The 23,197-nt window shown below is 39.4% G+C and overlaps 1 protein-coding gene across 1 annotated transcript; it reads right to left on the minus strand.

Moving 5' to 3' along the window:
* Nucleotides 1–639: 639 nt before the first annotated feature.
* Nucleotides 640–8,756, minus strand: foxi2 (forkhead box I2). The gene is made up of 2 exons (XM_064955572.1): nt 8,128–8,756; nt 640–1,331 (listed from the first exon to the last, which is right to left on the minus strand). Exons 1-2 carry the CDS (start codon nt 8,693–8,695, stop codon nt 640–642), a joined length of 1,260 nt encoding a protein of 419 aa, XP_064811644.1. The 5' UTR covers nt 8,696–8,756.
* Between the last annotated feature and the right edge of the window lie 14,441 nt (nt 8,757–23,197).

The following is a 23,197-nucleotide window of genomic DNA, read 5'->3' on the forward strand; positions in this document are numbered from 1 at the left end:
AGCCATGACTACATGGAACTCTATTCCACAGTACTACATAGAGCCATGACTACATGGAACTCTATTCCACAGTACTACATAGAGCCATGACTACATGGAACTCTATTCCACAGTACTACATAGAGCCATGACTACATGGAACTCTATTCCACAGTACTACATAGAGACATGACTACATGGAACTCTATTCCACAGTACTACATAGAGCCATGACTACATGGAACTCTATTCCACAGTACTACATAGAGCCATGACTACATGGAACTCTATTCCACATCAAGTAACTGACGCAAGCAGTAAAATTAGATTTAAAAACAGATTAAAATACACCTTATGGAACAGCGGGGTCTGTGAAGCAACACAAACATAGGCACAGACACATTCATACACACACACACGATAACATATGCACTTTACACACATTATCATGGATTTAGTACTGTAGATATGTGGTAGTGGTGGAGTAGGGGCCTGAGGGCACACAGTGTGTTGTGAAAACTGTGAATGTATTGAATGTTAAAAAAAAGAGATAAACGGCCTTAATTTTGTTGGACCCCAGGAAGAGTAGCTGCTTCCTTGGCAGGAACTACTGGGGATCCGTAATAAATACAAATACAAATACACGTTATACATTATATGCTACACGTCCGTGCCCTCTCTGGGGTATATTAGACCGTTGACGCTGAAGCTGTTGTAGAAGTGGCTGTTGAACTGTCCTGTCTGCCCCCCTCCGCTGAAGCTGTTGTAGAAGTGGCCGTTGAACTGTCCTTCCTGCCCCCCTCCGCTGAAGGTATTGCAGTACACTCCTCTGTTGAAGTGGGACAGGTTGTCTGCTGGGTGACCGTGGACCACGTGGCCTGAATCTGAGACCCCCGGGCAGTCCTGGCCTGGGGCCTGCGTCGGGGTGTGGGTGGTGTGGTTGTGGTATGGGCTGCTATGGAGGGCTGTAATGTTCCTATTGGTCAGCTCGTTGACCAACCCCAGAGAGCCAGTCTGTCTGCTGGGGGGACTAGAGGCACCTAGGGACCCGGAGCCCAAGGACCCAGAGCCCAGCCCAGCCATACTGCTGAAAAAGTTGTTAAAACACGGAGCGCTGGACACCAGGCTTAGGGGGGAGGAGCTCTTATGACCCTCACTGACCACCTCCATGTCTGGGGAGGCGGTGCCTAGGAGCTGGGGGCTGTCTGAGGTCTTGATGGGCGGGGCTGCTCGGCCGTCCTCTGTCTTGGGGCTGTTAGTGGAGTCGGAGCGACGCTTCCTCTTCCTCCTGAAGTTCCCGTTGTCAAACATCTTCTCACAGTTAGGGTCCAACGTCCAGTAGTTCCCTTTACCTGGAACATGAAAAAATATACCTTTCATTTTTCACAACAGTATTATGTACATATAATATACAGTATATTTATTTTCACATCAGTATTATGTATATATAATATACAGTATATTTATTTTCACATCAGTATTATGTATATATAATATACAGTATATTTATTTTCACATCAGTATTATGTATATATAATATAATTGACAGTATATTTATTTTCACATCAGTATTATGTATATATAATATACAGTATATTTATTTTCACAACAGTATTATGTATATATAACATAATTTATATGATATTTATTTTCACATCAGTATTATGTATATATAATATAATTGACAGTATAGTTATTTTCACATCAGTATTATGTATATATAATATACAGTATATTTATTTTCACATCAGTATTATGTATATATAATATAATTGACAGTATATTTATTTTCACATCAGTATTATGTATATATAATATAATTGACAGTATATTTATTTTCACATCAGTATTATGTATATATAATATAATTTACAGTATATTTATTTTCACATCAGTATTATGTATATATAACATACAATATATTTATTTTCACATCAGTATTATGTATATATAATATAATATACAGTATATTTATTTTCACATCAGTATTATGTATATATAATATAATATACAGTATATTTATTTTCACATCAGTATTATGTATATATAACATAATTTCCAGTATATTTATTTTCACATCAGTATTATGTATATATAATATAATTTACAGTATATTTATTTTCACATCAGTATTATGTATATATAATATAATATACAGTATATTTATTTTCACATCAGTATTATGTATATATAATATAATATAAAGTATATTTATTTTCACATCAGTATTATGTATATATAACATAATTTACAGTATATTTATTTTCACATCAGTATTATGTATATATAATATAATTTACAGTATGTTTATTTTCACATCAGTATTATGTATATATAATATACAGTATATTTATTTTCACATCAGTATTATGTATATATAACATAATTTACAGTATATTTATTTTCACATCAGTATTATGTATATATAATATAATTTACAGTATATTTATTTTCACATCAGTATTATGTATATATAATTGACAGTATATTTATTTTCACATCAGTATTATGTATATATAATATAATTTACAGTATATTTATTTTCACATCAGTATTATGTATATATAACATACAGTATATTTATTTTCACATCAGTATTATGTATATATAATATAATATACAGTATATTTATTTTCACATCAGTATTATGTATATATAATATAATATACAGTATATTTATTTTCACATCAGTATTATGTATATATAACATAATTTACAGTATATTTATTTTCACATCAGTATTATGTATATATAATATAATTTACAGTATGTTTATTTTCACATCAGTATTATGTATATATAATATACAGTATATTTATTTTCACATCAGTATTATGTATATATAACATAATTTACAGTATATTTATTTTCACATCAGTATTATGTATATATAATATAATTTACAGTATATTTATTTTCACATCAGTATTATGTATATATAATATACAGTATATTTATTTTCACATCAGTATTATGTATATATAATATAATTGACAGTATATTTATTTTCACATCAGTATTATGTATATATAATATAATTTACAGTATATTTATTTTCACATCAGTATTATGTATATATAATATAATTTACAGTATATTTATTTTCACATCAGTATTATGTATATATAACATACAGTATATTTATTTTCACATCAGTATTATGTATATATAATATAATATACAGTATATTTATTTTCACATCAGTATTATGTATATATAATATAATATACAGTATATTTATTTTCACATCAGTATTATGTATATATAACATAATTTACAGTATATTTATTTTCACATCAGTATTATGTATATATAATATAATTTACAGTATATTTATTTTCACATCAGTATTATGTATATATAATATAATATACAGTATATTTATTTTCACATCAGTATTATGTATATATAATATAATATACAGTATATTTATTTTCACATCAGTATTATGTATATATAATATAATTTACAGTATGTTTATTTTCACATCAGTATTATGTATATATAATATACAGTATATTTATTTTCACATCAGTATTATGTATATATAACATAATTTACAGTATATTTATTTTCACATCAGTATTATGTATATATAATATAATTTACAGTATATTTATTTTCACATCAGTATTATGTATATATAATATACAGTATATTTATTTTCACATCAGTATTATGTATATATAATGTACAGTATATTTATTTTCACATCAGTATTATGTATATATAATATAATTTACAGTATATTTATTTTCACATCAGTATTATGTATATATAATATACAGTATATTTATTTTCACATCAGTATTATGTATATATAATTTACAGTATATTTATTTTCACATCAGTATTATGTATATATAATATAATATACAGTATATTTATTTTCACATCAGTATTATGTATATATAATATAATTGACAGTATATTTATTTTCACATCAGTATTATGTATATATAATATACAGTATATTTATTTTCACATCAGTATTATGTATATATAATATAATTGACAGTATATTTATTTTCACATCAGTATTATGTATATATAATATAATTGACAGTATATTTATTTTCACATCAGTATTATGTATATATAATATAATTTACAGTATATTTATTTTCACATCAGTATTATGTATATATAATATACAGTATATTTATTTTCACATCAGTATTATGTATATATAATATACAGTATATTTATTTTCACATCAGTATTATGTATATATAATATAATTGACAGTATATTTATTTTCACATCAGTATTATGTATATATAATATAATTGACAGTATATTTATTTTCACATCAGTATTATGTATATATAATATAATTTACAGTATATTTATTTTCACATCAGTATTATGTATATATAATATACAGTATATTTATTTTCACATCAGTATTATGTATATATAATTTACAGTATATTTATTTTCACATCAGTATTATGTATATATAATATAATATACAGTATATTTATTTTCACATCAGTATTATGTATATATAATATAATTGACAGTATATTTATTTTCACATCAGTATTATGTATATATAATATACAGTATATTTATTTTCACATCAGTATTATGTATATATAATATAATTGACAGTATATTTATTTTCACATCAGTATTATGTATATATAATATAATTGACAGTATATTTATTTTCACATCAGTATTATGTATATATAATATAATTTACAGTATATTTATTTTCACATCAGTATTATGTATATATAATATACAGTATATTTATTTTCACATCAGTATTATGTATATATAATATACAGTATATTTATTTTCACATCAGTATTATGTATATATAACATAATTTATATTATATTTATTTTCACATCAGTATTATGTATATATAATATAATTTACAGTATATTTAGTCTATACAGGGCGTCTGTATTCAGAACCCTTCCTTTTGTCCACATTTTGTTACATTACAGCCTTATTCTAAAATGGATTAAATATTTTATTTTTTATTTATTTTTAATTTTACCTTTATCTAACTAGGCAAGTCAGTTAAGAACAAATTCTTATTTACAATGACGGCCTACCCCGGCCAAACCTGGACGACGCTGGGCCAATTGTGCGCCACCCTGTGGGACCCCCAATCACGTCCGGATGTGATACAGCTTGGATTCGACCCAGGGACTGTAGTGACGCAGTGCCTTAGACCTCTGCGCCACTCGGGAGCCCAAAAAATAAATTCTCATCAATCTACACACAATACCCCATAACGACAAAGCAAAAACAGGTTTTATACATTTTTGCAAATGTATTAATAATAAAAAACAGAAATTCCTTATCTGCGTAAGTATTCAGACTCTTTGCTATGAGACTCTAAATGGAACTCAAGTGCATCCTGTTTCCATTGATCATCCTTGAGATGTTTCTACAACTTGATTGGAGTCCACCTGTGGTAAATTCAATTAGTTGGACATGATTTGTAAAGGAACACACCTGTCTATATACGGTCCCACAGTTGACAGTGCATGTCAGAGCAAAAACCATTATTCTTAAATGGAAGAAGTTTGGATCCACCAAGACTCTTATTAGAGCTGGCCGCCTGGCCAAACTGAGCAATCAGGGGTCACTCCAGAGTTCCTCTGTGGAGATGGGAGACACTTCCAGAAGGACAACCATCTCTGCAGCACTCCAAAAATCAGGCCTTTATGGTAGAGTGGCTAGACGGAAGCCACTCTGCAATAAACGGCACGGCATCCCACTTGGAGTTTGCCAAAAGGCACCTAAAGACTCTCAGACCATGAGAAACACGATTCTCTGGTCTGATGAAATCAAGATTGAACTCTTTAGCCTGAATGCCAAGCGTCACATCTGGAGGTAACCTGGCACCATCCCTACGGTGAAGCATGGTGCGTCAACAAAGTACTGAGTAAGGGGCCTGAATACTTATGTAAATGTCATATTTTTGTTGTTTTATTTTTGTATATATTTCCTAACACTTCTGAAAACCCATTTTTCCTTTGTCATTATGGGGTATTGTGTGTAGATTGATGATGGGGAAAACAACAATTGAATCCATTTTAGAATACAAAATGTGGAAACAGTCAAGGGCTCTGAATACTTTCTGAATGCACTTCCATATAAAGGAATGCAATGAAGATCCGTAGAGTGACATGCTCATCTTGAGAATACCGCTGCTGGGCCAAACAAAATCACAGATGAAAGAAATGAGGACTTGGGTAAAGTCTGAAGGTTGTGTTGGGTGCAGGAATAAAACACTGACGAGCCTCTCCTTCATATGGAATGTACACATCCACACAATGGGAAAGAAGGGGGTTTCCTAGTCAACTGGATGCCTTCAACTGAAATGTGTCTTCTGCATTTAACCCAACCCCCCTGAATCAGAGAGGTGCGTGGGGGGGGCTGCCTTGATCAACATCCACGGCACCCATGGCAGAACGACAGATGTTTACCTTGTCAGCTCAGGGATTCAATCCAGCAACCTTTCAGCTACTGGCCCAACGCTCTAACCGCTAAGATACCTGCCCACAATGCACTGTAGTAGTATGGTGCACATTATCAGCTACTACTCTGGCGTTTGATGTGGAACGATGCACTGATGAGGAAGCCGATGTCTTGCTAGCTATTTATTTTAGTGACAAGGGTTGGTGAGGATAGTGTCATTCTCCTGGAATCTGTGTGCTCTGCGCGCTCCAGGGTTAGGATTATCACACCATTTATCTATAACCTGCCATGGCAGGAAACTGAATATCCACTCAGTATGCGCGTGAAGCCTCTAATAACAAGCTCATCCCTAACGTTTCCTATTTCTAACAAACCGCTGGGATGAACCTATAGAATAATATACAGGGCCTTCAGGAAGTCTTCACACCCCTTGACTTTTTCCACATGATGTTGTGTTACAAAGTGGGATTAAAATGGATTAAATTGTCTTTTTTTTGTCTGTCAATGATCTACACAAAATACTCTGTAATGTCACATTGGAAGAAAAATTATAACATTCGAAGAAAAAAAACACTAACATATCTTGATTAGAAAAGTATTCAACCCCCTGAGTCAATAGATGTTGGAATCACCTTTGGCAGCGATTACATCTACCAATAGGTGCCCTTTGCGATGCATTGTAAAACCTCCCTGGTCTTTGTGGTTGAATCTGTGTTTGAAATTCACTGTTGGACTGAGGGACCTTACAGATAATTGTACGTGTGTGGTACAGAGATGAGGTAGCCATTCAAAAAGAATGATAAACACTATTATTGCACACAGAGTGAGTCCATGCAGCTTATTATGTGACTTGTTAAGCACATTTTTACTCCTGATCTTATTTAGGCTTGACATAACCAAGGGGTTGAATACTTATTGACTCGAGATATTTCAGCATTTAATTTTTTATTAATTTAATTAATTCCACTTTGATATTATGGGGTATTGTGTATAGGCCAGTGACACAATATCTCAATTTAATCCATTTTACATTAGTGCTGTAACACAACAACATTTGAACAACATTTGGGGGTGTGAATACTTTGGGAAGGCTCTGTATATTATAATCTATGTATTGCCACATAGTTATACTTCCCATGATAGAGCAGAAGGCCATTCATGCATTATATTAGACTCTTCACATCCTAAATCTATGGAATGTCATATTGTAATGAGACAGGCAGGGAGCAGGTGTCGAACTCTCGACCTTCTAGCCCGAAGTCCGGCGCGCAAAAGCGGAGTCGATTTCCGCGCTTATAAACCCAGGATCGTTACAATATAATATCAGTCATTGTCCTGCTAATAAGACTTTATATATTTCATTTTCACAAAATAAGCACTATATTACGCATTCTAGCCTTCAACGTTGAGGGAACAATTTGAAAGTAGAAAATTAACAATTACCATGGTATGGGATACGTCTTTATTTCATCCAACTGGTTTTTACATGGCATTATGGCCTGCAACCGGCCTACATCGAGTTGTTCACTCGGTCAAAGGTCTACGCTTTTACACGTGTTTGTATAGGATTTCTAACGAACAGCTGAACATCACATAGCCCACCTGAGTCATTAACATATAACATTGTATCTACACATGGGGCTAGAACATTTATAGGTTACAAATAGATGTTAAAATAATAGAATATAATTATAATACCTGGATCATCCTCATCACGGGGGACCTTTTTAAAACAGTCGTTAAGTGACAGATTATGTCGGATAGAGTTCTGCCACCCCACCTTGCTCTTCTTGTAGAACGGGAAGTTATCAGCGATATACCGGTAGATCTGACTCAGGGTCAACTTCTTCTCGTGCACGTTCTGGATCGCCATGGCGATGAGCGCAGAGTAGGAGTAGGGAGGACGGACCAGCTTTAGCAACTCCTCCTGACTGGCGATGGACAGCCAACCCAGGTCTGGACCCCCGAACCCGGGGGAGTTGGTGAGGAACTGCCGCTGTGTCCCGTAGGAAGGCGGCATGAAGGATGCGGAGTTGACAGCGGGCCTGTTCAACCAAAGGTATGGGTTGGGGGAGGATGTGTAATCTCCGAAGCCGTATCCAGACGGCCTCTGTGCGCCCTGGAAGCTCGGCTGGTGGTGATACATGTTTAAATTGTCGCAGTAGACAGCCATCTCCTGCGGCTCCTGGGCGCCCTTGGGCTGGGGTTGGAGAGAGCTGGCGGATGGAGAGGAGGTGTGGTGGACTGAAGGGTCGATGGAGTTCATGCTCCACGCGGGAGGACAACCCCAAGACGCTACAGTAACGGGTTAGAACGGATGAACAAGCAACAGCAGCAACAAGTATCAGATTGTATAACTTCAGACCGACAGTTTCTCATTCAGACAGATCATCCCTAAAAGCCAATAGACAACCACTAACTGGTTGGGGGTGTGGTCATGGAACTTGAACCGACATGCAGAGGTGAGAAAGAGAAGAACTCGACAGTGACAGTTTCCTTAAAACATAATATCCATTGAAAAATATGACCTGAAAATTATTAAAATCAGCGTCAGTAGAATAGGTCTAATATATAAAATACCTTCGATTATTTTATCCAAAGCCTTAAACCTAAATGTTGTTATAATTAGAAGGCTACTATTATGATATATAACAATACAGCTTCCGTCCCTCTCCTTGCCCCTATCTGGGTTGGAACCAGGGACCCTCTGAGCACATCAACAACAGCCACCCTCGAGGCGTCGTTACCCATCGCGCCACAAAAGCCGCGGTCCTTGTAGAGCAAAGCGGAAGGTCACTGACTGAAACGCTATTAGCACCCCGCTAACGAGCTAGCCATTTCACATCGGTTACATATACATATCATTTTTATAATAATATAAATATGCATTTAAATAGTTTCTAATAATAGACATTCAAAGCAGGTCAATTAACTTGTTTATTGAGACAATAAATGGGAGATTACAGGCTTATACAGATGAAGTCAGAAGTTTACATACACTTAGGTTGGAGTCATTAAAACTCGTTTTTTCAACCACTCCACAGATTTCTTGTTAACAAACTATAGTTTTGGCAAGTCGGTTAGGACATCTACTTTGTGCATGACACAAGTAATATTTCCAACAATTGTTTACAGACAGATTATTTCACTTCTTATTCACTGTATCACAATTCAAGTGGGTCAGAAGTTTACATACACTAAATTGACTGTGCCTTTAAACAGCTTGGAAAATTCCAGAAAATTATGTCATGGCTTTAGAAGCTTCTGATAGGCTAATTGACATAATTTGACTCAATCGGAGGTGTACCTGTGGATGTATTTCAAGGCCTATCTTCAAACTCAGTGCCTCTTTGCGTGACATCATGGGAATATCAAAAGAAATCAGCCACGACCTCAAAAAATTGTAGACCCCCACAAGTCTGGTTCATCCTTGGGAGCAATTTCCAAATGCCTGAAGGTACCACGTTCATCTGTACAAACAATAGTACGCAAGTATAAACACCATGCAGCCGTCATACCGCTCAGGAAGGAGACGTGTTCTGTCTCCTAGAGATGAACTTACTTTGATGCGAAAAGTGCAAATCAATCCCAGAACAACAGCAAAGGACCCTGTGAAGATGCTGGAGGAAATAGGTACAAAAGTATCTATATCCACAGTAAAACGATATATCCTATATCGATATAACCTGAAAGACGCTCAGCAAGGAAGACGCCACAGCTCAAAATATGCCATAAAAAAGCCAGACTACGGTTTGCAACTGCACATGGGGTCAAATAACGTACTTTTTGGAGAAATGTCCTCTGATCTGATGAAACAAAAATAGAACTGTTTGGCCATAATGACCATCGTTATGTTTGGAGGAAAAAGGGGGAGGCTTGCAAGCCAAAGAGCACCATCCCAACCGTGAAGCACGGGGGTGGCAGCATCATGTTGTGGGGGTGCTTTGCTGCAGGAGGGACTGGTGCACTTCACAAAACGATGGTATCATGAGGTAGGAAAATTGTGGATATATTGAAGCAACATCTCAAGACATCAGTCAGGAAGTTAAAGCTTGGTCGCAAATGGGTCTTCCAAATGGTCAACGACCCCAAGCAAACTTCCAAGGTTGTGGCAAAATGGCTTAAGGACAACAAAGTCAAGGTATTGGAGTGGCCATCACAAAGCCCTGATCTCAATCCTATAGAAAATGTGTGGGCACATCTGAAAAAGTGTGTGTGAGCAAGGAGGCCTACAGACCTGACTCAGTAACACCAGCTCTGTCAGGAGGAATGGTCCACCATTCACCCAACTTATTGTGGGAAGCTTGTGGAAGGCTACCCAAAACGTTTGACCCAAGTTAAACAATTTTAAGGCAATGCTACCAAATAATAATTGAGTGTATGTAAACTTCTGACCCACTGGGAATGTGATGAAAGAAATAAAAGCTGAAATAAATAAATTCTCTCTACTATTATTCTGACATTTCACATTCTTAAAATAAAGTGGTGATCCTAACTGACCTAAAACAGAGAATGTTTACAATGATGAAATGTCAGGAATTGTGAAAAACTGAGTTTAAATGTATTGGGCTATGGTGTAAACTGAGTTTAAATGTATTGGGCTATAAGGTGTAAACTGAGTTTAAATGTATTGGGCTATAAGGTGTAAACTGAGTTTAAATGTATTGGGCTATAAGGTGTAAACTGAGTTTAAATGTATTGGGCTATAAGGTGTAAACTGAGTTTAAATGTATTGGGCTAAGGATGTGAACTGAGTTTAAATGTATTGGGCTAAGGTGTAAACTGAGTTTAAATGTATTGGGCTAAGGATGTGAACTGAGTTTAAATGTATTGGGCTAAGGTGTAAACTGAGTTTAAATGTAAACTTCAGACTTCAACTGTATATTTATATTTGTTTTATTCTTCAGTTTATATTATTATTATGATCATCATCAGTGTTAGTAGGATTGGTATAAGGAGTATAATTCTTATTATATTATAACAATTAATATAATTATACTAATAAAGTAATATGTTTTTTCAATTATATAATTATGCCTATAAAGAGTATGACAATAACAAATAAGATGAATAATAATAATTATAATATAAGTAACACCACATTGTAACAACACCACATTGTAACAACACCACATTGTAACACCACCACATTGTAACACCACCACATTGTAACACCACCACATTGTAACACCACTACATTGTATTAACACATTGTATTAACACATTGTATTAACACATTGTATTAATACATTATAATAATACATTATAATAATTCATTATATTAATACATTATAATACATTGTAATACATTGTAATACATTATAATAATACATTATAATAATACATTGTAATGCATTGTAAAAATTGTACATTGTAATACATTATAATAATACATTATAATAATACATTATAATAATACATTGTAATTATAATAATGCATTGTAAAAATAGTACATTGTAATAATTACATATATTAATACGTTATGAATAATACATTGTAATAATAATACATAATAATCACACTTTTTTGTTCTTGAACTCATCATTTTGACGAGCTTTTATTTGAGGAAACATTGGATTAGAATGTTCATTTTTCACATGGGACATATGTCTTCAGTTCCAATATTTTAATAAAGTGTGGTACAGTGTATAGCGTGTGTGTGTTTAAATTGAAGACTTTGGGTGTATAATGGTGACAAACTGTTGGCTCTCACATCACCCTAAATTCATTCTAAATTATATGACTATAGGCCTAATGTCAGATGGGCTCATCAGTTTTATAAAGCAGACTAAACGGATACTACATACATGCAACAATTTCAAAGTGAGCATTTGCCCACTGAAGTCAGTTACTGACATCGAACTGCAGTCAGGTCAAGACCTCGAACCAACGGTCTTACAATCTTAAAAATCAACGCTTATATTTTAACACATTTCACAGTTCGATCTCCTCCAGACACACCGCATGTCAATGACCCCTGTCACACAAGCGATAAATAAAACCAACATCTAGAGGAGACTTAAAAGTAATCCTATGGAATTTACAGCCTGCAAACTCAGACACTTTTTGTTTTACACCAACTATAATATCTTGCTATAAAGAGACTGGTCATTTGCACGTTTTAGATCACGGCAACACAGATGGTGTATGTTCTGATAGATGTTCCATCTGTGTTAGCAAAGCGCTCCCTACTGTTGGACCACTGATGTTGGAGGAAAACAACAGTAGTACATGACATAGTGCACACATTAACCAAAAGATGGTGCTGTGTCTCTTCTCTCTCCTCTGCGACCATCACATTCTGTTGTGTACTTTTAGCTTTCAAGTTTTAATGTCACGTGCACAAGTACAGTGAAATGTCTTTGTTGCCAGCTCTTTGCCAACAATGCAGTAACCAATATCAGTAGTACTTTAAAAGGAAGCAAAGTAGAACAAAAACACACCAGAAATAGAAATACGAGGAAATATGAGAAAATACAGTGCCTTGCGAAAGTATTCGGCCCCCTTGAACTTTGCAACCTTTTGCCACATTTCAGGCTTCAAACATAAAGATATAAAACTGTATTTTTTGTGAAGAATCAACAACAAGTGGGACACAATCATGAAGTGGAACAACATTTTTTGGATATTTCAAACTTTTGTAACAAATAAAAAACTGAAAAATTGGGCGTGCAAAATTATTCAGCCCCTTTACTTTCAGTGCAGCAAACTCTCTCCAGAAGTTCAGTGAGGATCTCTGAATGATCCAATGTTGACCTAAATGACTAATGATGATAAATACAATCCACCTGTGTGTAATCAAGTCTCCGTATAAATGCACTTGCACGCTGCATTTTGGTCCTCCTCTCCTTCCACCAACGAGAAGCATTACATTGGGCATTAATATGGAGTTGGTCCCCCCTTTGCTCCTATAACAGCCTCCACTCTTCTGGGAAGGCTTTCCACTAGATGTTGGTACATTACTGCAGGGACTTCCATTCAGCCACAAGAGCATTTAGTGAGGTCGGCACTGATGTTGGGCAATTAGGCATCCGATGGGGAACCCCATCCGATGGGGTTCAGGTCAGGCTATGTGCATGCCAGTCAAGTTCTTCTACACTGATCTCTAGAAACCGTTTCTATATGGACCTCACTTTGTGCACAGGGGCATTGTCATGTTGAAACAGGAAAGGACCTTTTCCAAACTGGCAGTGTAGCCTAGTGGTTAGAGCATTGGACTAGTAACCGCAAGGTTGAGAGTTCAAACCCCCGAGCTGACAAGGTACAAATCTGTCGTTCTACCCCTGAGCAGGCAGTTTACCCACTGTTCCCAGGCCGTCATTGAAAATAAGAATTTGTTCTTAACTGACTTGCCTGGTTAAATAAAGGTAAAATAAATTTAAAAAAAGTTGGAAGCACAGAATGGTCTAGAATGTCATTGTATGCTGTAGCGTTAAGATTTCCCTTCACTGGAACAAAGGGGCCAGAACCATGAAAAACATCATCATGTACAGTGGGACAGCGAGCGTTCTCCTTGCATCCAGATTCGTCCGTTGGACTGCCAGATGATGAGAACGTGTTTCCAAAGACAGCAAGCTTTACACCACTCCAGCCGACACTTGGTATTGAACATGGTGATCTTTGGCTTGTGTGCGGTTGCTCGGCCAGGGAAACCCATTTCATGAAGCTCCAGACGAACAGTTCTTGTGCTGACGTTGCTTGCAGAGGCAGTTTGGAACTGTATGGTGAGTTTTGCAAGCAGGCGTTTCAGTCCTCGGAGGTTCCGTTCTGTGAACTGGTGTGGCCTACCAGTTTGCGGATGAAAAAGACATGACGTGTGGCCTACCAGTTTGCGGATGAAAAAGACATGACGTGTGGCCTACCAGTTTGCGGATGAAAAAGACATGACGTGTGGCCTACCAGTTTGCGGATGAAAAAGACATGACGTGTGGCCTACCAGTTTGCGGATGAAAAAGACATGACGTGTGGCCTACCAGTTTGCGGATGAAAAAGACATGACGTGTGGCCTACCAGTTTGCGGATGAGACTTTGTTTTTTATACACCTGTCAGCACCGGCTGAAAAGACATGACGTGTTCTACATTTTTCTTTGGATACAAATGTTCTTGCAATGTTCTCAGGAAACGTGTCTAGGACATTCATGTCTTACATTTTGAGAAGACGGTAACCATGTTCTGTGTATGTTTTCTGGGACAATGATTGAATATTCTCTTAGAAAACTGGAAAGGAATGTACTTGCAACAATCTCATGATACACGAGTCTATATCTTAAGTTCTGAGTTCTGTGGAAGTTTGATTTGATGTTAATGGAATGGTCTCTTGGAAACATTCCTTGCACATCACGAAAACATTCCTATGATAACTTTAGTTTAATGACCTATTGAGACTCTGAAAGGAATGTTCTCTTAAGTTGTGGGAACGCTTGTTGTTAGCTGGGTTGTTGTGCTGGCACCACACTGCCAAGTTACTGACCTCCTCCCTGTAGGCTGTGATCGTATCGTCAGCAAACTTAATGGTGTTGGAGTCATGCGTGCCCACACAGTCGTGGGTGAACAGGGAGTACAGGAGGGGACTGTGTGTGCTGAGGTGATGTTGCCTACCTTCACCACCTGGGGGCGGCCCTTCAGGAAGTTCAGGATCCAGTTGCAGAGGGATGTGTTCAGTCACAGGGCCCTTAGTTTAGCGATAAGCTTGGAGGGGACTATGATATTGAATGCTGAGCTGTAGTCAATGAACAGCATTCCTCTTATCTAGGTGGGTGAAGGCAGTGTGGAGTGCAATTGAGATTCCGTCATCTATGGATCTGTTGGGGCGTTATGCGAATTGGAGTGGGTCCAGGATGTCTGGAATTATGGAGTTTATGTGAGCCATAACCAGCCTTTCAAAGCACTTCATGATTACAGATGTGAGTGCTACAGGGCAGTAGACATTCTGGCAGGTAGAGTTCTTGAGAACAGGAGTGATGGTGGTCACCCCGTCCTCTGGGTCAGCGGGGGCCCTCATGCATTGCTCAGTGTTGTTTTTGTTGAAGTGTGCATAAAATGCTTTGAGTTCATTTGGTAGAGAGGCATCATTGGGAAGATCACAGTTGGGTCTTACATTGTAGTCCGTAATGGACTGTAGCTCCTGCCACATACGGCGGGCGTCGGAGCAGGTGTAATAGAATTCCACCTTATTCCTATATTGTCCTTTTGCTCGTTTGATGGCTCTTCGGCGGTCGTAGCAGGACTTCTTGCACATGCTTGTGTCTTCCCTGTGAAGAACCGCTACCCGCTACCATTCTTCTCCTCGGCCTTCGATCCGCTCCCGGAGGCCACAGTGTTCTCCAAGCTGGACCTATGGAACACCTACCACCTGGTGCGGATACGGGAAGGGGATGAGTGGATGACTGGGGAAGGGTGAACAAAAACAAAAACTTTACTTCTTCAATTTCTTGCTGTGTAGCATAGTGGTTAGAGCATTGGACTAGTAACCGAAAGGTTGCAAGTTCAAATCCCCGAGCTGACAAGGTAAAAATTCTGTTGTTCTGCCCCTGAACAGGCAGTTAACCCACTGTTCCTAGGCCGTTATTGAAAATAAGAATTTGTTCTTAACTGACTTGCCTAGTAAAATAAAGGTAAACAAAAAAAGATTAAAATGTTTTTTCAGATTACTACACAGGCTCAGAAGCCTGAGAACCTCTTCATTCAGTATATCCCTAGACAGGCTAAGTAGTCTGAGGAGGAAACCTCTTCATTTATTTTATCTTTATTTAACTAGGCAAGTCAGTTAAGAACAAATTCTTATTTTCAATGGCAGCCTAGGAACAGTGCCGCGTTCAGGGGCAGAACAACAGTTTTGTACCTTGTCGGCTCGGGGATTTGAACAACCCAAATGCTCTAACCACGCCCTACACAGGCTAAGGAGTCTGAGAGGGTGGGGGGACCTCTTCATTCAGTATTGTAACGTGTACGCTAAGAATCAGGAAGCAAGTACAGGGAGTGGATTTAATAAATAACGGAACATGGATCAAAACAAGGAACACGAGTAGAGTACAGACATGAAACACAGAAACAGAGTCAATAACACCTGAGGAAAGAGGGGATTGACAGATATAGAGAAGATAATCAAGGAGGTGATGGAGTCCAGTTGAGTCTCATGAGGCGATAACGATTGTGGCAGGTGTGCATAATAATGAATTAACTGGCGACAGAGCGCCAGAGAGGGGGAGCGGGAGTAGACGTGACTGTACCCCCACCCTGACACGCATCTCCAGCCACAGGACATTGACCAAAGGGACGGTCCCGGGGACCAGGAGCGGGCCAGTCGCTTCTGTTGAGGCTTGGGAACCTGTAGAGCCAGCTGAGGCGTGAGAACATGTAGAGCCTGCTGAGGTGTGAGAACATGTAGAGCCGGCTGAGGTGTGAGAACATGTAGAGCCGGCTGAGGTGTGAGAACATGTAGAGCCGGCTGAGGCACGGGAACCTGTAGAGCCGGCTGAGGCGCGGGAACCTGTAGAGCCGGCTGAGGCACGGGAGCCTAACGAGCCGGATGAGGCATGGGAGCCTAACGAGCCAACCGAGGCATGGGAGCCTGACGAGCCAACCGAGGCATGGGAGCCTGACGAGCCAACCGAGGCATGGGAGCCTGACGAGCCAACCGAGGCATGGGAGCCTGAAGCCAGCTCCCCTCCTTTATAAAGGACATCAGCAGTATGGTCTCAGAACAGCTCCCCTCCTTTGTAAAGGACACCAGCAGTATGGTCTCAGAACAGCTCCCCTCCTAAAGGACACCAGCAGTATGATCTCAGAACAGCTCCCCTCCTAAAGGACACCAGCAGTATGGTCTCAGAACAGCTCCCCTCCTTTGTAAAGGACACCAGCAGTATGGTCTCAGAACAGCTCCCCTCCTAAAGGACACCAGCAGTATGGTCTCAGAACAGCTCCCCTTCTTTGTAAAGTACACCAGCAGTATGGTCTCAGAACAGCTCCCCTCCTTTGTAAAGGACACCAGCAGTATGGTCTCAGAACAGCTCCCCTCCTAAAGGACACCAGCAGTATGATCTCAGAACAGCTCCCCTCCTAAAGGACACCAGCAGTATGGTCTCAGAACAGCTCCCCTCCTTTGTAAAGGACACCAGCAGTATGGTCTCAGAACAGCTCCCCTCCTAAAGGACACCAGCAGTATGGTCTCAGAACAGCTCCCCTTCTTTGTAAAGTACACCAGCAGTATGGTCTCAGAACAGCTCCCCTCCTTTGTAAAGGACACCAGCAGTATGGTCTCAGAACAGCTCTCCTCCTAAAGGACACCAGCAGTATGGTCTCAGAACAGCTCCCCTCCTTTATAAAGGACACCAGCAGTATGGTCTCAGAACAGCTCCCCTCCTTTATAAAGGACACCAGCAGTCTGGTCTCAGAACAGCTCCCCTCCTTTATAAAGGACACCAGCAGTATGGTCTCAGAACAGCTCCCCTCCTTTGTAAAGGACACCAGCAGTATGGTCTCAGAACAGCTCCCCTCCTTTATAAAGGACACCAGCAGTATGGTCTCAGAACAGCTCCCCTCCTTTATAAAGGACACCAGCAGTATGGTCTCAGAACAGCTCCCCTCCTTTATAAAGGACACCAGCAGTATGGTCTCAGAACAGCTCCCCTCCTAAAGGACACCAGCAGTATGGTCTCAGAACAACTCCCCTCCTAAAGGACACCAGCAGTATGGTCTCAGAACAGCTCCCCTCCTAAAGGACACCAGCAGTATGGTCTCAGAACAGCTCCCCTCCTTTGTAAAGGACACCAGCAGTATGGTCTCAGAACAGCTCCCCTCCTTTGTAAAGGACACCAGCAGTATGGTCTCAGAACAGCTCCCCTCCTAAAGGACACCAGCAGTATGGTCTCAGAACAGCTCCCCTCCTAAAGGACACCAGCAGTATGGTCTCAGAACAGCTCCCCTCCTAAAGGACACCAGCAGTATGGTCTCAGAACAGCTCCCCTCCTAAAGGACACCAGCAGTATGGTCTCAGAACAGCTCCCCTCCAAAGGACACCAGCAGTATGGTCTCAGAACAGCTCCCCTCCTAAAGGACACCAGCAGTATGGTCTCAGAACAGCTCCCCTCCTAAAGGACACCAGCAGTATGATCTCAGAACAGCTCCCCTCCTAAAGGACACCAGCAGTCTGGTCTCAGACCAGCTCCCCTCCTAAAGGACACCAGCAGTATGGTCTCAGAACAGCTCCCCTCCTAAAGGACACCAGCAGTATGGTCTCAGAACAGCTCCCCTCCAAAGGACACCAGCAGTATGGTCTCAGAACAGCTCCCCTCCTAAAGGACACCAGCAGTATGGTCTCAGAACAGCTCCCCTCCTAAAGGACACCAGCAGTATGGTCTCAGAACAGCTCCCCTCCTAAAGGACACCAGCAGTATGGTCTCAGAACAGCTCCCCTCCTAAAGGACACCAGCAGTATGGTCTCTATTATTGAATCTCCTGATCCTCTCCCTGAGAATACCTGGTTAGTTACTTTTGATGTTGAGTCGTTATACACTAATATTCCACACGAGGGCGGTATTGAAGCTATGGAACATTTTCTTCTGCAACGTGACCCTAATGAACTACCTTCCAGTGCTGCATTATAACATTGTCTGAAAGATTACTCACAACTACTTCATGTAAATGATTTCTTTATGAAATGATTTCTTTATTCTAAATAATGTCTTTATTCAGACGAAGGGTGCTGCTTTGGGATCCCCCATGGCTCCTAACTATGCTAATAGTTATGTGGGTTACATGGAGAAACAGTCCATTCTCAATCCTCTCAAATGTTTTCTAGCCTACCATTATTATCTGTAAACGGTGATGATATGTGTGTTCTATAGAGGGGTGATGCCAAACAGCTCCAGGCTGTTTCTTAACTCCTGTTCTGATCATCTGAGATTTACTGTCTGACACACGTCAAATCAGTGTCCTTGATCTTCTGATCTTGTGTGAAAATAATGTTCTATACACTGATCTTTACAGGAAACCTACTGATCGTAACAGTTTGTTGAGGGCTGATTGTTGACACCCACTTCCCTAGAAAAACACTTTGCCCTAGAGCCAATTCTGTCAATTCAAAAGAATTTGCAAAAAACAATCCGATTTCGACAGAAATATGGCTGAGGCTCAAAGAAAGTTCTAAACAAATCGAGACATGATCTCTTTCGAGGACAAAACAAACTGAGACATGATCTTTTAAGCAAAAAGAAGCATTCATGCACTCTAACTACCCGCTATTCAAAGTGCTCTGAACAAATTAAGGGAATCATTCACAAACATTGGCACATTCTAAGATCCGATGACAGTATCAGTAATGTGTTTTCAGACCCTCCCTTGTTTGTATTCTCACTCAGGGCAGAAACCTCAGAGATCAATTTGTAAACTCTGATTTACCACCCCAAAATATCCCTGCACAACATCTATTTGCACCTCTACCGGATGGAAACTACAAATGTAATGGCTGTGCTCAATTGCAATGGCACTTATAAATGTAGATCCTTCAAACACCGCCAAACAGGGAACCAGATCCCAATCAAAGGAGTTATCACGTGCTCCACTAAGACAGTTATTTATCTTATAACTTGTTCTTGTGGTAAACAGTATGTGCGTAAAACAAAGCAAATGAAAAGTACGTCTCTCAGAGCGTCGTAGCCCCATTAGGTGGAAAAACTCGACTTACCCAGTTGTGGCCCACTCTTTGGAAGCGAACCTCTGGATTTCATCCCGACGTTATATCGGCATCGAACACGTCACCCTCCCTAGGAGAGGGGGTGACCTCGACAATATATAGTTAAAACGAGCCGCTGCCTGGGAATTTTATTTAAGGACTCTTGCTCCCTTCTGTCTCAATGTAGACTTTGATCTGAAGCCATTCTTGTGATTATTGTGATTTTGCTATTCATTGTAAATGTTTGCAGGCCTATGTATCCAAATTGTATCTATTATCGTATGCTATCCATTCATGTTTTTGCTATGTTCTTGTTATATCTGAGAATCAACCAATGATATCAGGCCAAACCCGGCCATGATTAGACACCTGTGTGTATCCTTTGACACTATATAAACTAGTGACTCCACAGTGTTTGTCATTATACCATGAAGAAGACAGCTTGTCTGTTGCTTATTAGGTTTTTAAATTGCACCTGAGCTCCTAGAGTGTGTGGCTCTTTTTCAATCAATTGAATTTACCACAGGTGGACTCCAATCATTTGTAGAAACATCTCAAAGATGATCAATGGAAACAGGATGCACTTGAGTTCCATTTAGAGTCTCATCGCAAAGAGTCTGAATATTTATGTAAAATCATTTTATTTGTAATATATTTGCAATAATGTCTAAAAACCTGTTTTCACTTTGTCATTATGGGGTTTTTGTTTTTACGGGCTCTTAACCAACCGTGCTATTTTGCTTGTTTTTTCACATTGTTTGTAACTTATTTTGTACATAATTGGGGCGACAGGGTAGCCTCGTGGTTCGAGCGTTGGGCCAGTAACCAGCAGGTAGCCTATTGGTTAGAGCACTGGGCCAGTAACCAGCAGGTAGCCTAGCAGTTAGAGCGATGGACTAGTAACCGAAAGGTTGCAAGTTCAAATCCACAAGCTGAAAAGGTACAAATCTGTTGTTCTGACCCTGAATAGGCAATTAACCCACTGTTCCTAGGCTGTCATTGAAAATAAGCTTTTTTTCTTAACTGACTTGCCTAGTTAAATAAAGGTTAAATAAATAAATATTGTTGACGTTACCGTCTCTTATAACCGAAAAGAGCTTCTGGATATCAGAACAGCGATTTCTCACCTTGAACTGGATGAATAATTTTCCTTTAATGAGTCGGACGAGAGGGATTTACTCCAGACAGCGAACAGGCCCTCATCCCTGTCACTCACAGGACCAAGAGACAAGGTTTGGCGGAAGGAGATCGGGGTGCCTTCTAAGGATCCGGCGACTAATCTGCCTTTGCCATCGGTGCTATTGGCCAACGTACAATCGCTGGATAATAAAGTGGAAGAACTAAAAGCACGTATATCCTACCAACAGGACATTAAAAACTGTAATATCTTATGTTTCACCGAGTCGTGGCTGAATGACGACATGAATAACATACAGCTGGCGGGATATACACTGTATCGGCAGGACAGAACAGCAGCCTCTGGTAAGACAAAGGGTGACGGTCTATGTATATTTGTAAACAACAGCTAGTGCACAATATCTAAGGAAGTCTCGAGGTTTTGCTCACCTGAGGTAGAGTATCTCATGATAAGCTGTAGACCACACTATCTACCTAGAGAGTTTTCATTTATATGATCACTCAATGAGCTGTATTTTGTACATAATTGGCAAACAGGAAAACGCTCATCCAGAGGTGGTGCTCCTAGTGGTCGGGGACTTTAATGCAGTGAAAATTAAATCCGTTTTACCTAATATCTACCAGCATGTTAAATGTGCAACCAGAGGAAAAAGATTCTAGACCACAGTTACTCCACACACAGAGACATGTACAAAACTCTCCTTCGCCCTCCATTTGACAAATCTGAGCATAGTTATATCCTCCTGATTCCTGCTTACAAGCAAAGATTAAAGCAGGAAGCACCAGTGACTTGGTCAATAAAAATGTGGTCAGAGGAAGCAGATGCTAAGCTACAGGACTGTTATGCAGCACAGACTGGACTATGTTCCCGGATTCCTCCGATGGCATTGAGGAGTACATCACATCTGTCACTGGCTTCATCAATAAGTGCATTGATGATGTCGTCCCCACAGTGACCATACGTACATGCCTCAACCAGAAGCCATGGATTACAGACAGCATCCGCACTGAGCTAAAGGCTTGTGCTGCTTGTGCTTTCAAGGAGCGGGACACTAACCCGGAATCTTATAAATCCTGCTATGCCCTCCAACAAACCATCAAACAACTATTACAGACCACAAAGGGAAGCACAGCCAAGAGCTGCCCAGTGACACGAGCCTACCAGGCGAGCTAAACTACTTCTATACTCGCTTGGAAACAAGTAACACTGAAACATGCATGAGAGCACCAGCTGTTCCGGAAGTCTGTGTGATCACGCTCTCCGCAGACGATGTGGGTGAGACCTTTAAAGAGGGTCAACATTCACAAGGCCGCAGGGCCAGACGGATTACCGGGACGTGTACTGCGAGCATGCGCTGACCAACTGGCAAGTGTCTTCACTGACATTTTCAACCTGTTGCTGACTGAGTTTGTAATACCAACATGTTTCAAGCAGACCACCATAGTTCCTGTACCCAAGAACACTAAGGTAACCTGCCTAAATGACTACCGACCCATAGCACTCACGTCTGTAGCCATAAAGTGCTTTGAAAGGCTGGCCATGGATCACATCAACACCATTATCCCAGAAACTCTAGACCCACTCCAATTTGCATACTGTCCCAACAGATCAACAGATGATGCAATCTCTATTGCACTCCACACTGCCCTTTCCCACGTGTATGAGACACTCCACACTGCCCTTTCACACCTGTATGAGACACTCCACACTGCCCTTTCACACCTGTATGAGACACTCCACAACGCCCTTTCCCACCTGTATGAGACACTCCACACTGCCCTTTCACACCTGTATGAGACACTCCACACTGCCCTTTCACACCTGTATGAGACACTCCACACTGCCCTTTCACACCTGTATGAGACTTGTTGTACATCTCGGATCCTTGCATCTTCACATTCCTTTATGCTAGCAGGGCACTCCAGCACTCCAGCACTCCAGGAATTCAGCACTCCA

Source organism: Oncorhynchus masou, chromosome 32 (genome assembly GCF_036934945.1).
Source record: "Oncorhynchus masou masou isolate Uvic2021 chromosome 32, UVic_Omas_1.1, whole genome shotgun sequence".
In the NCBI taxonomy this organism is placed as follows: Eukaryota; Metazoa; Chordata; class Actinopteri; order Salmoniformes; family Salmonidae; genus Oncorhynchus; species Oncorhynchus masou.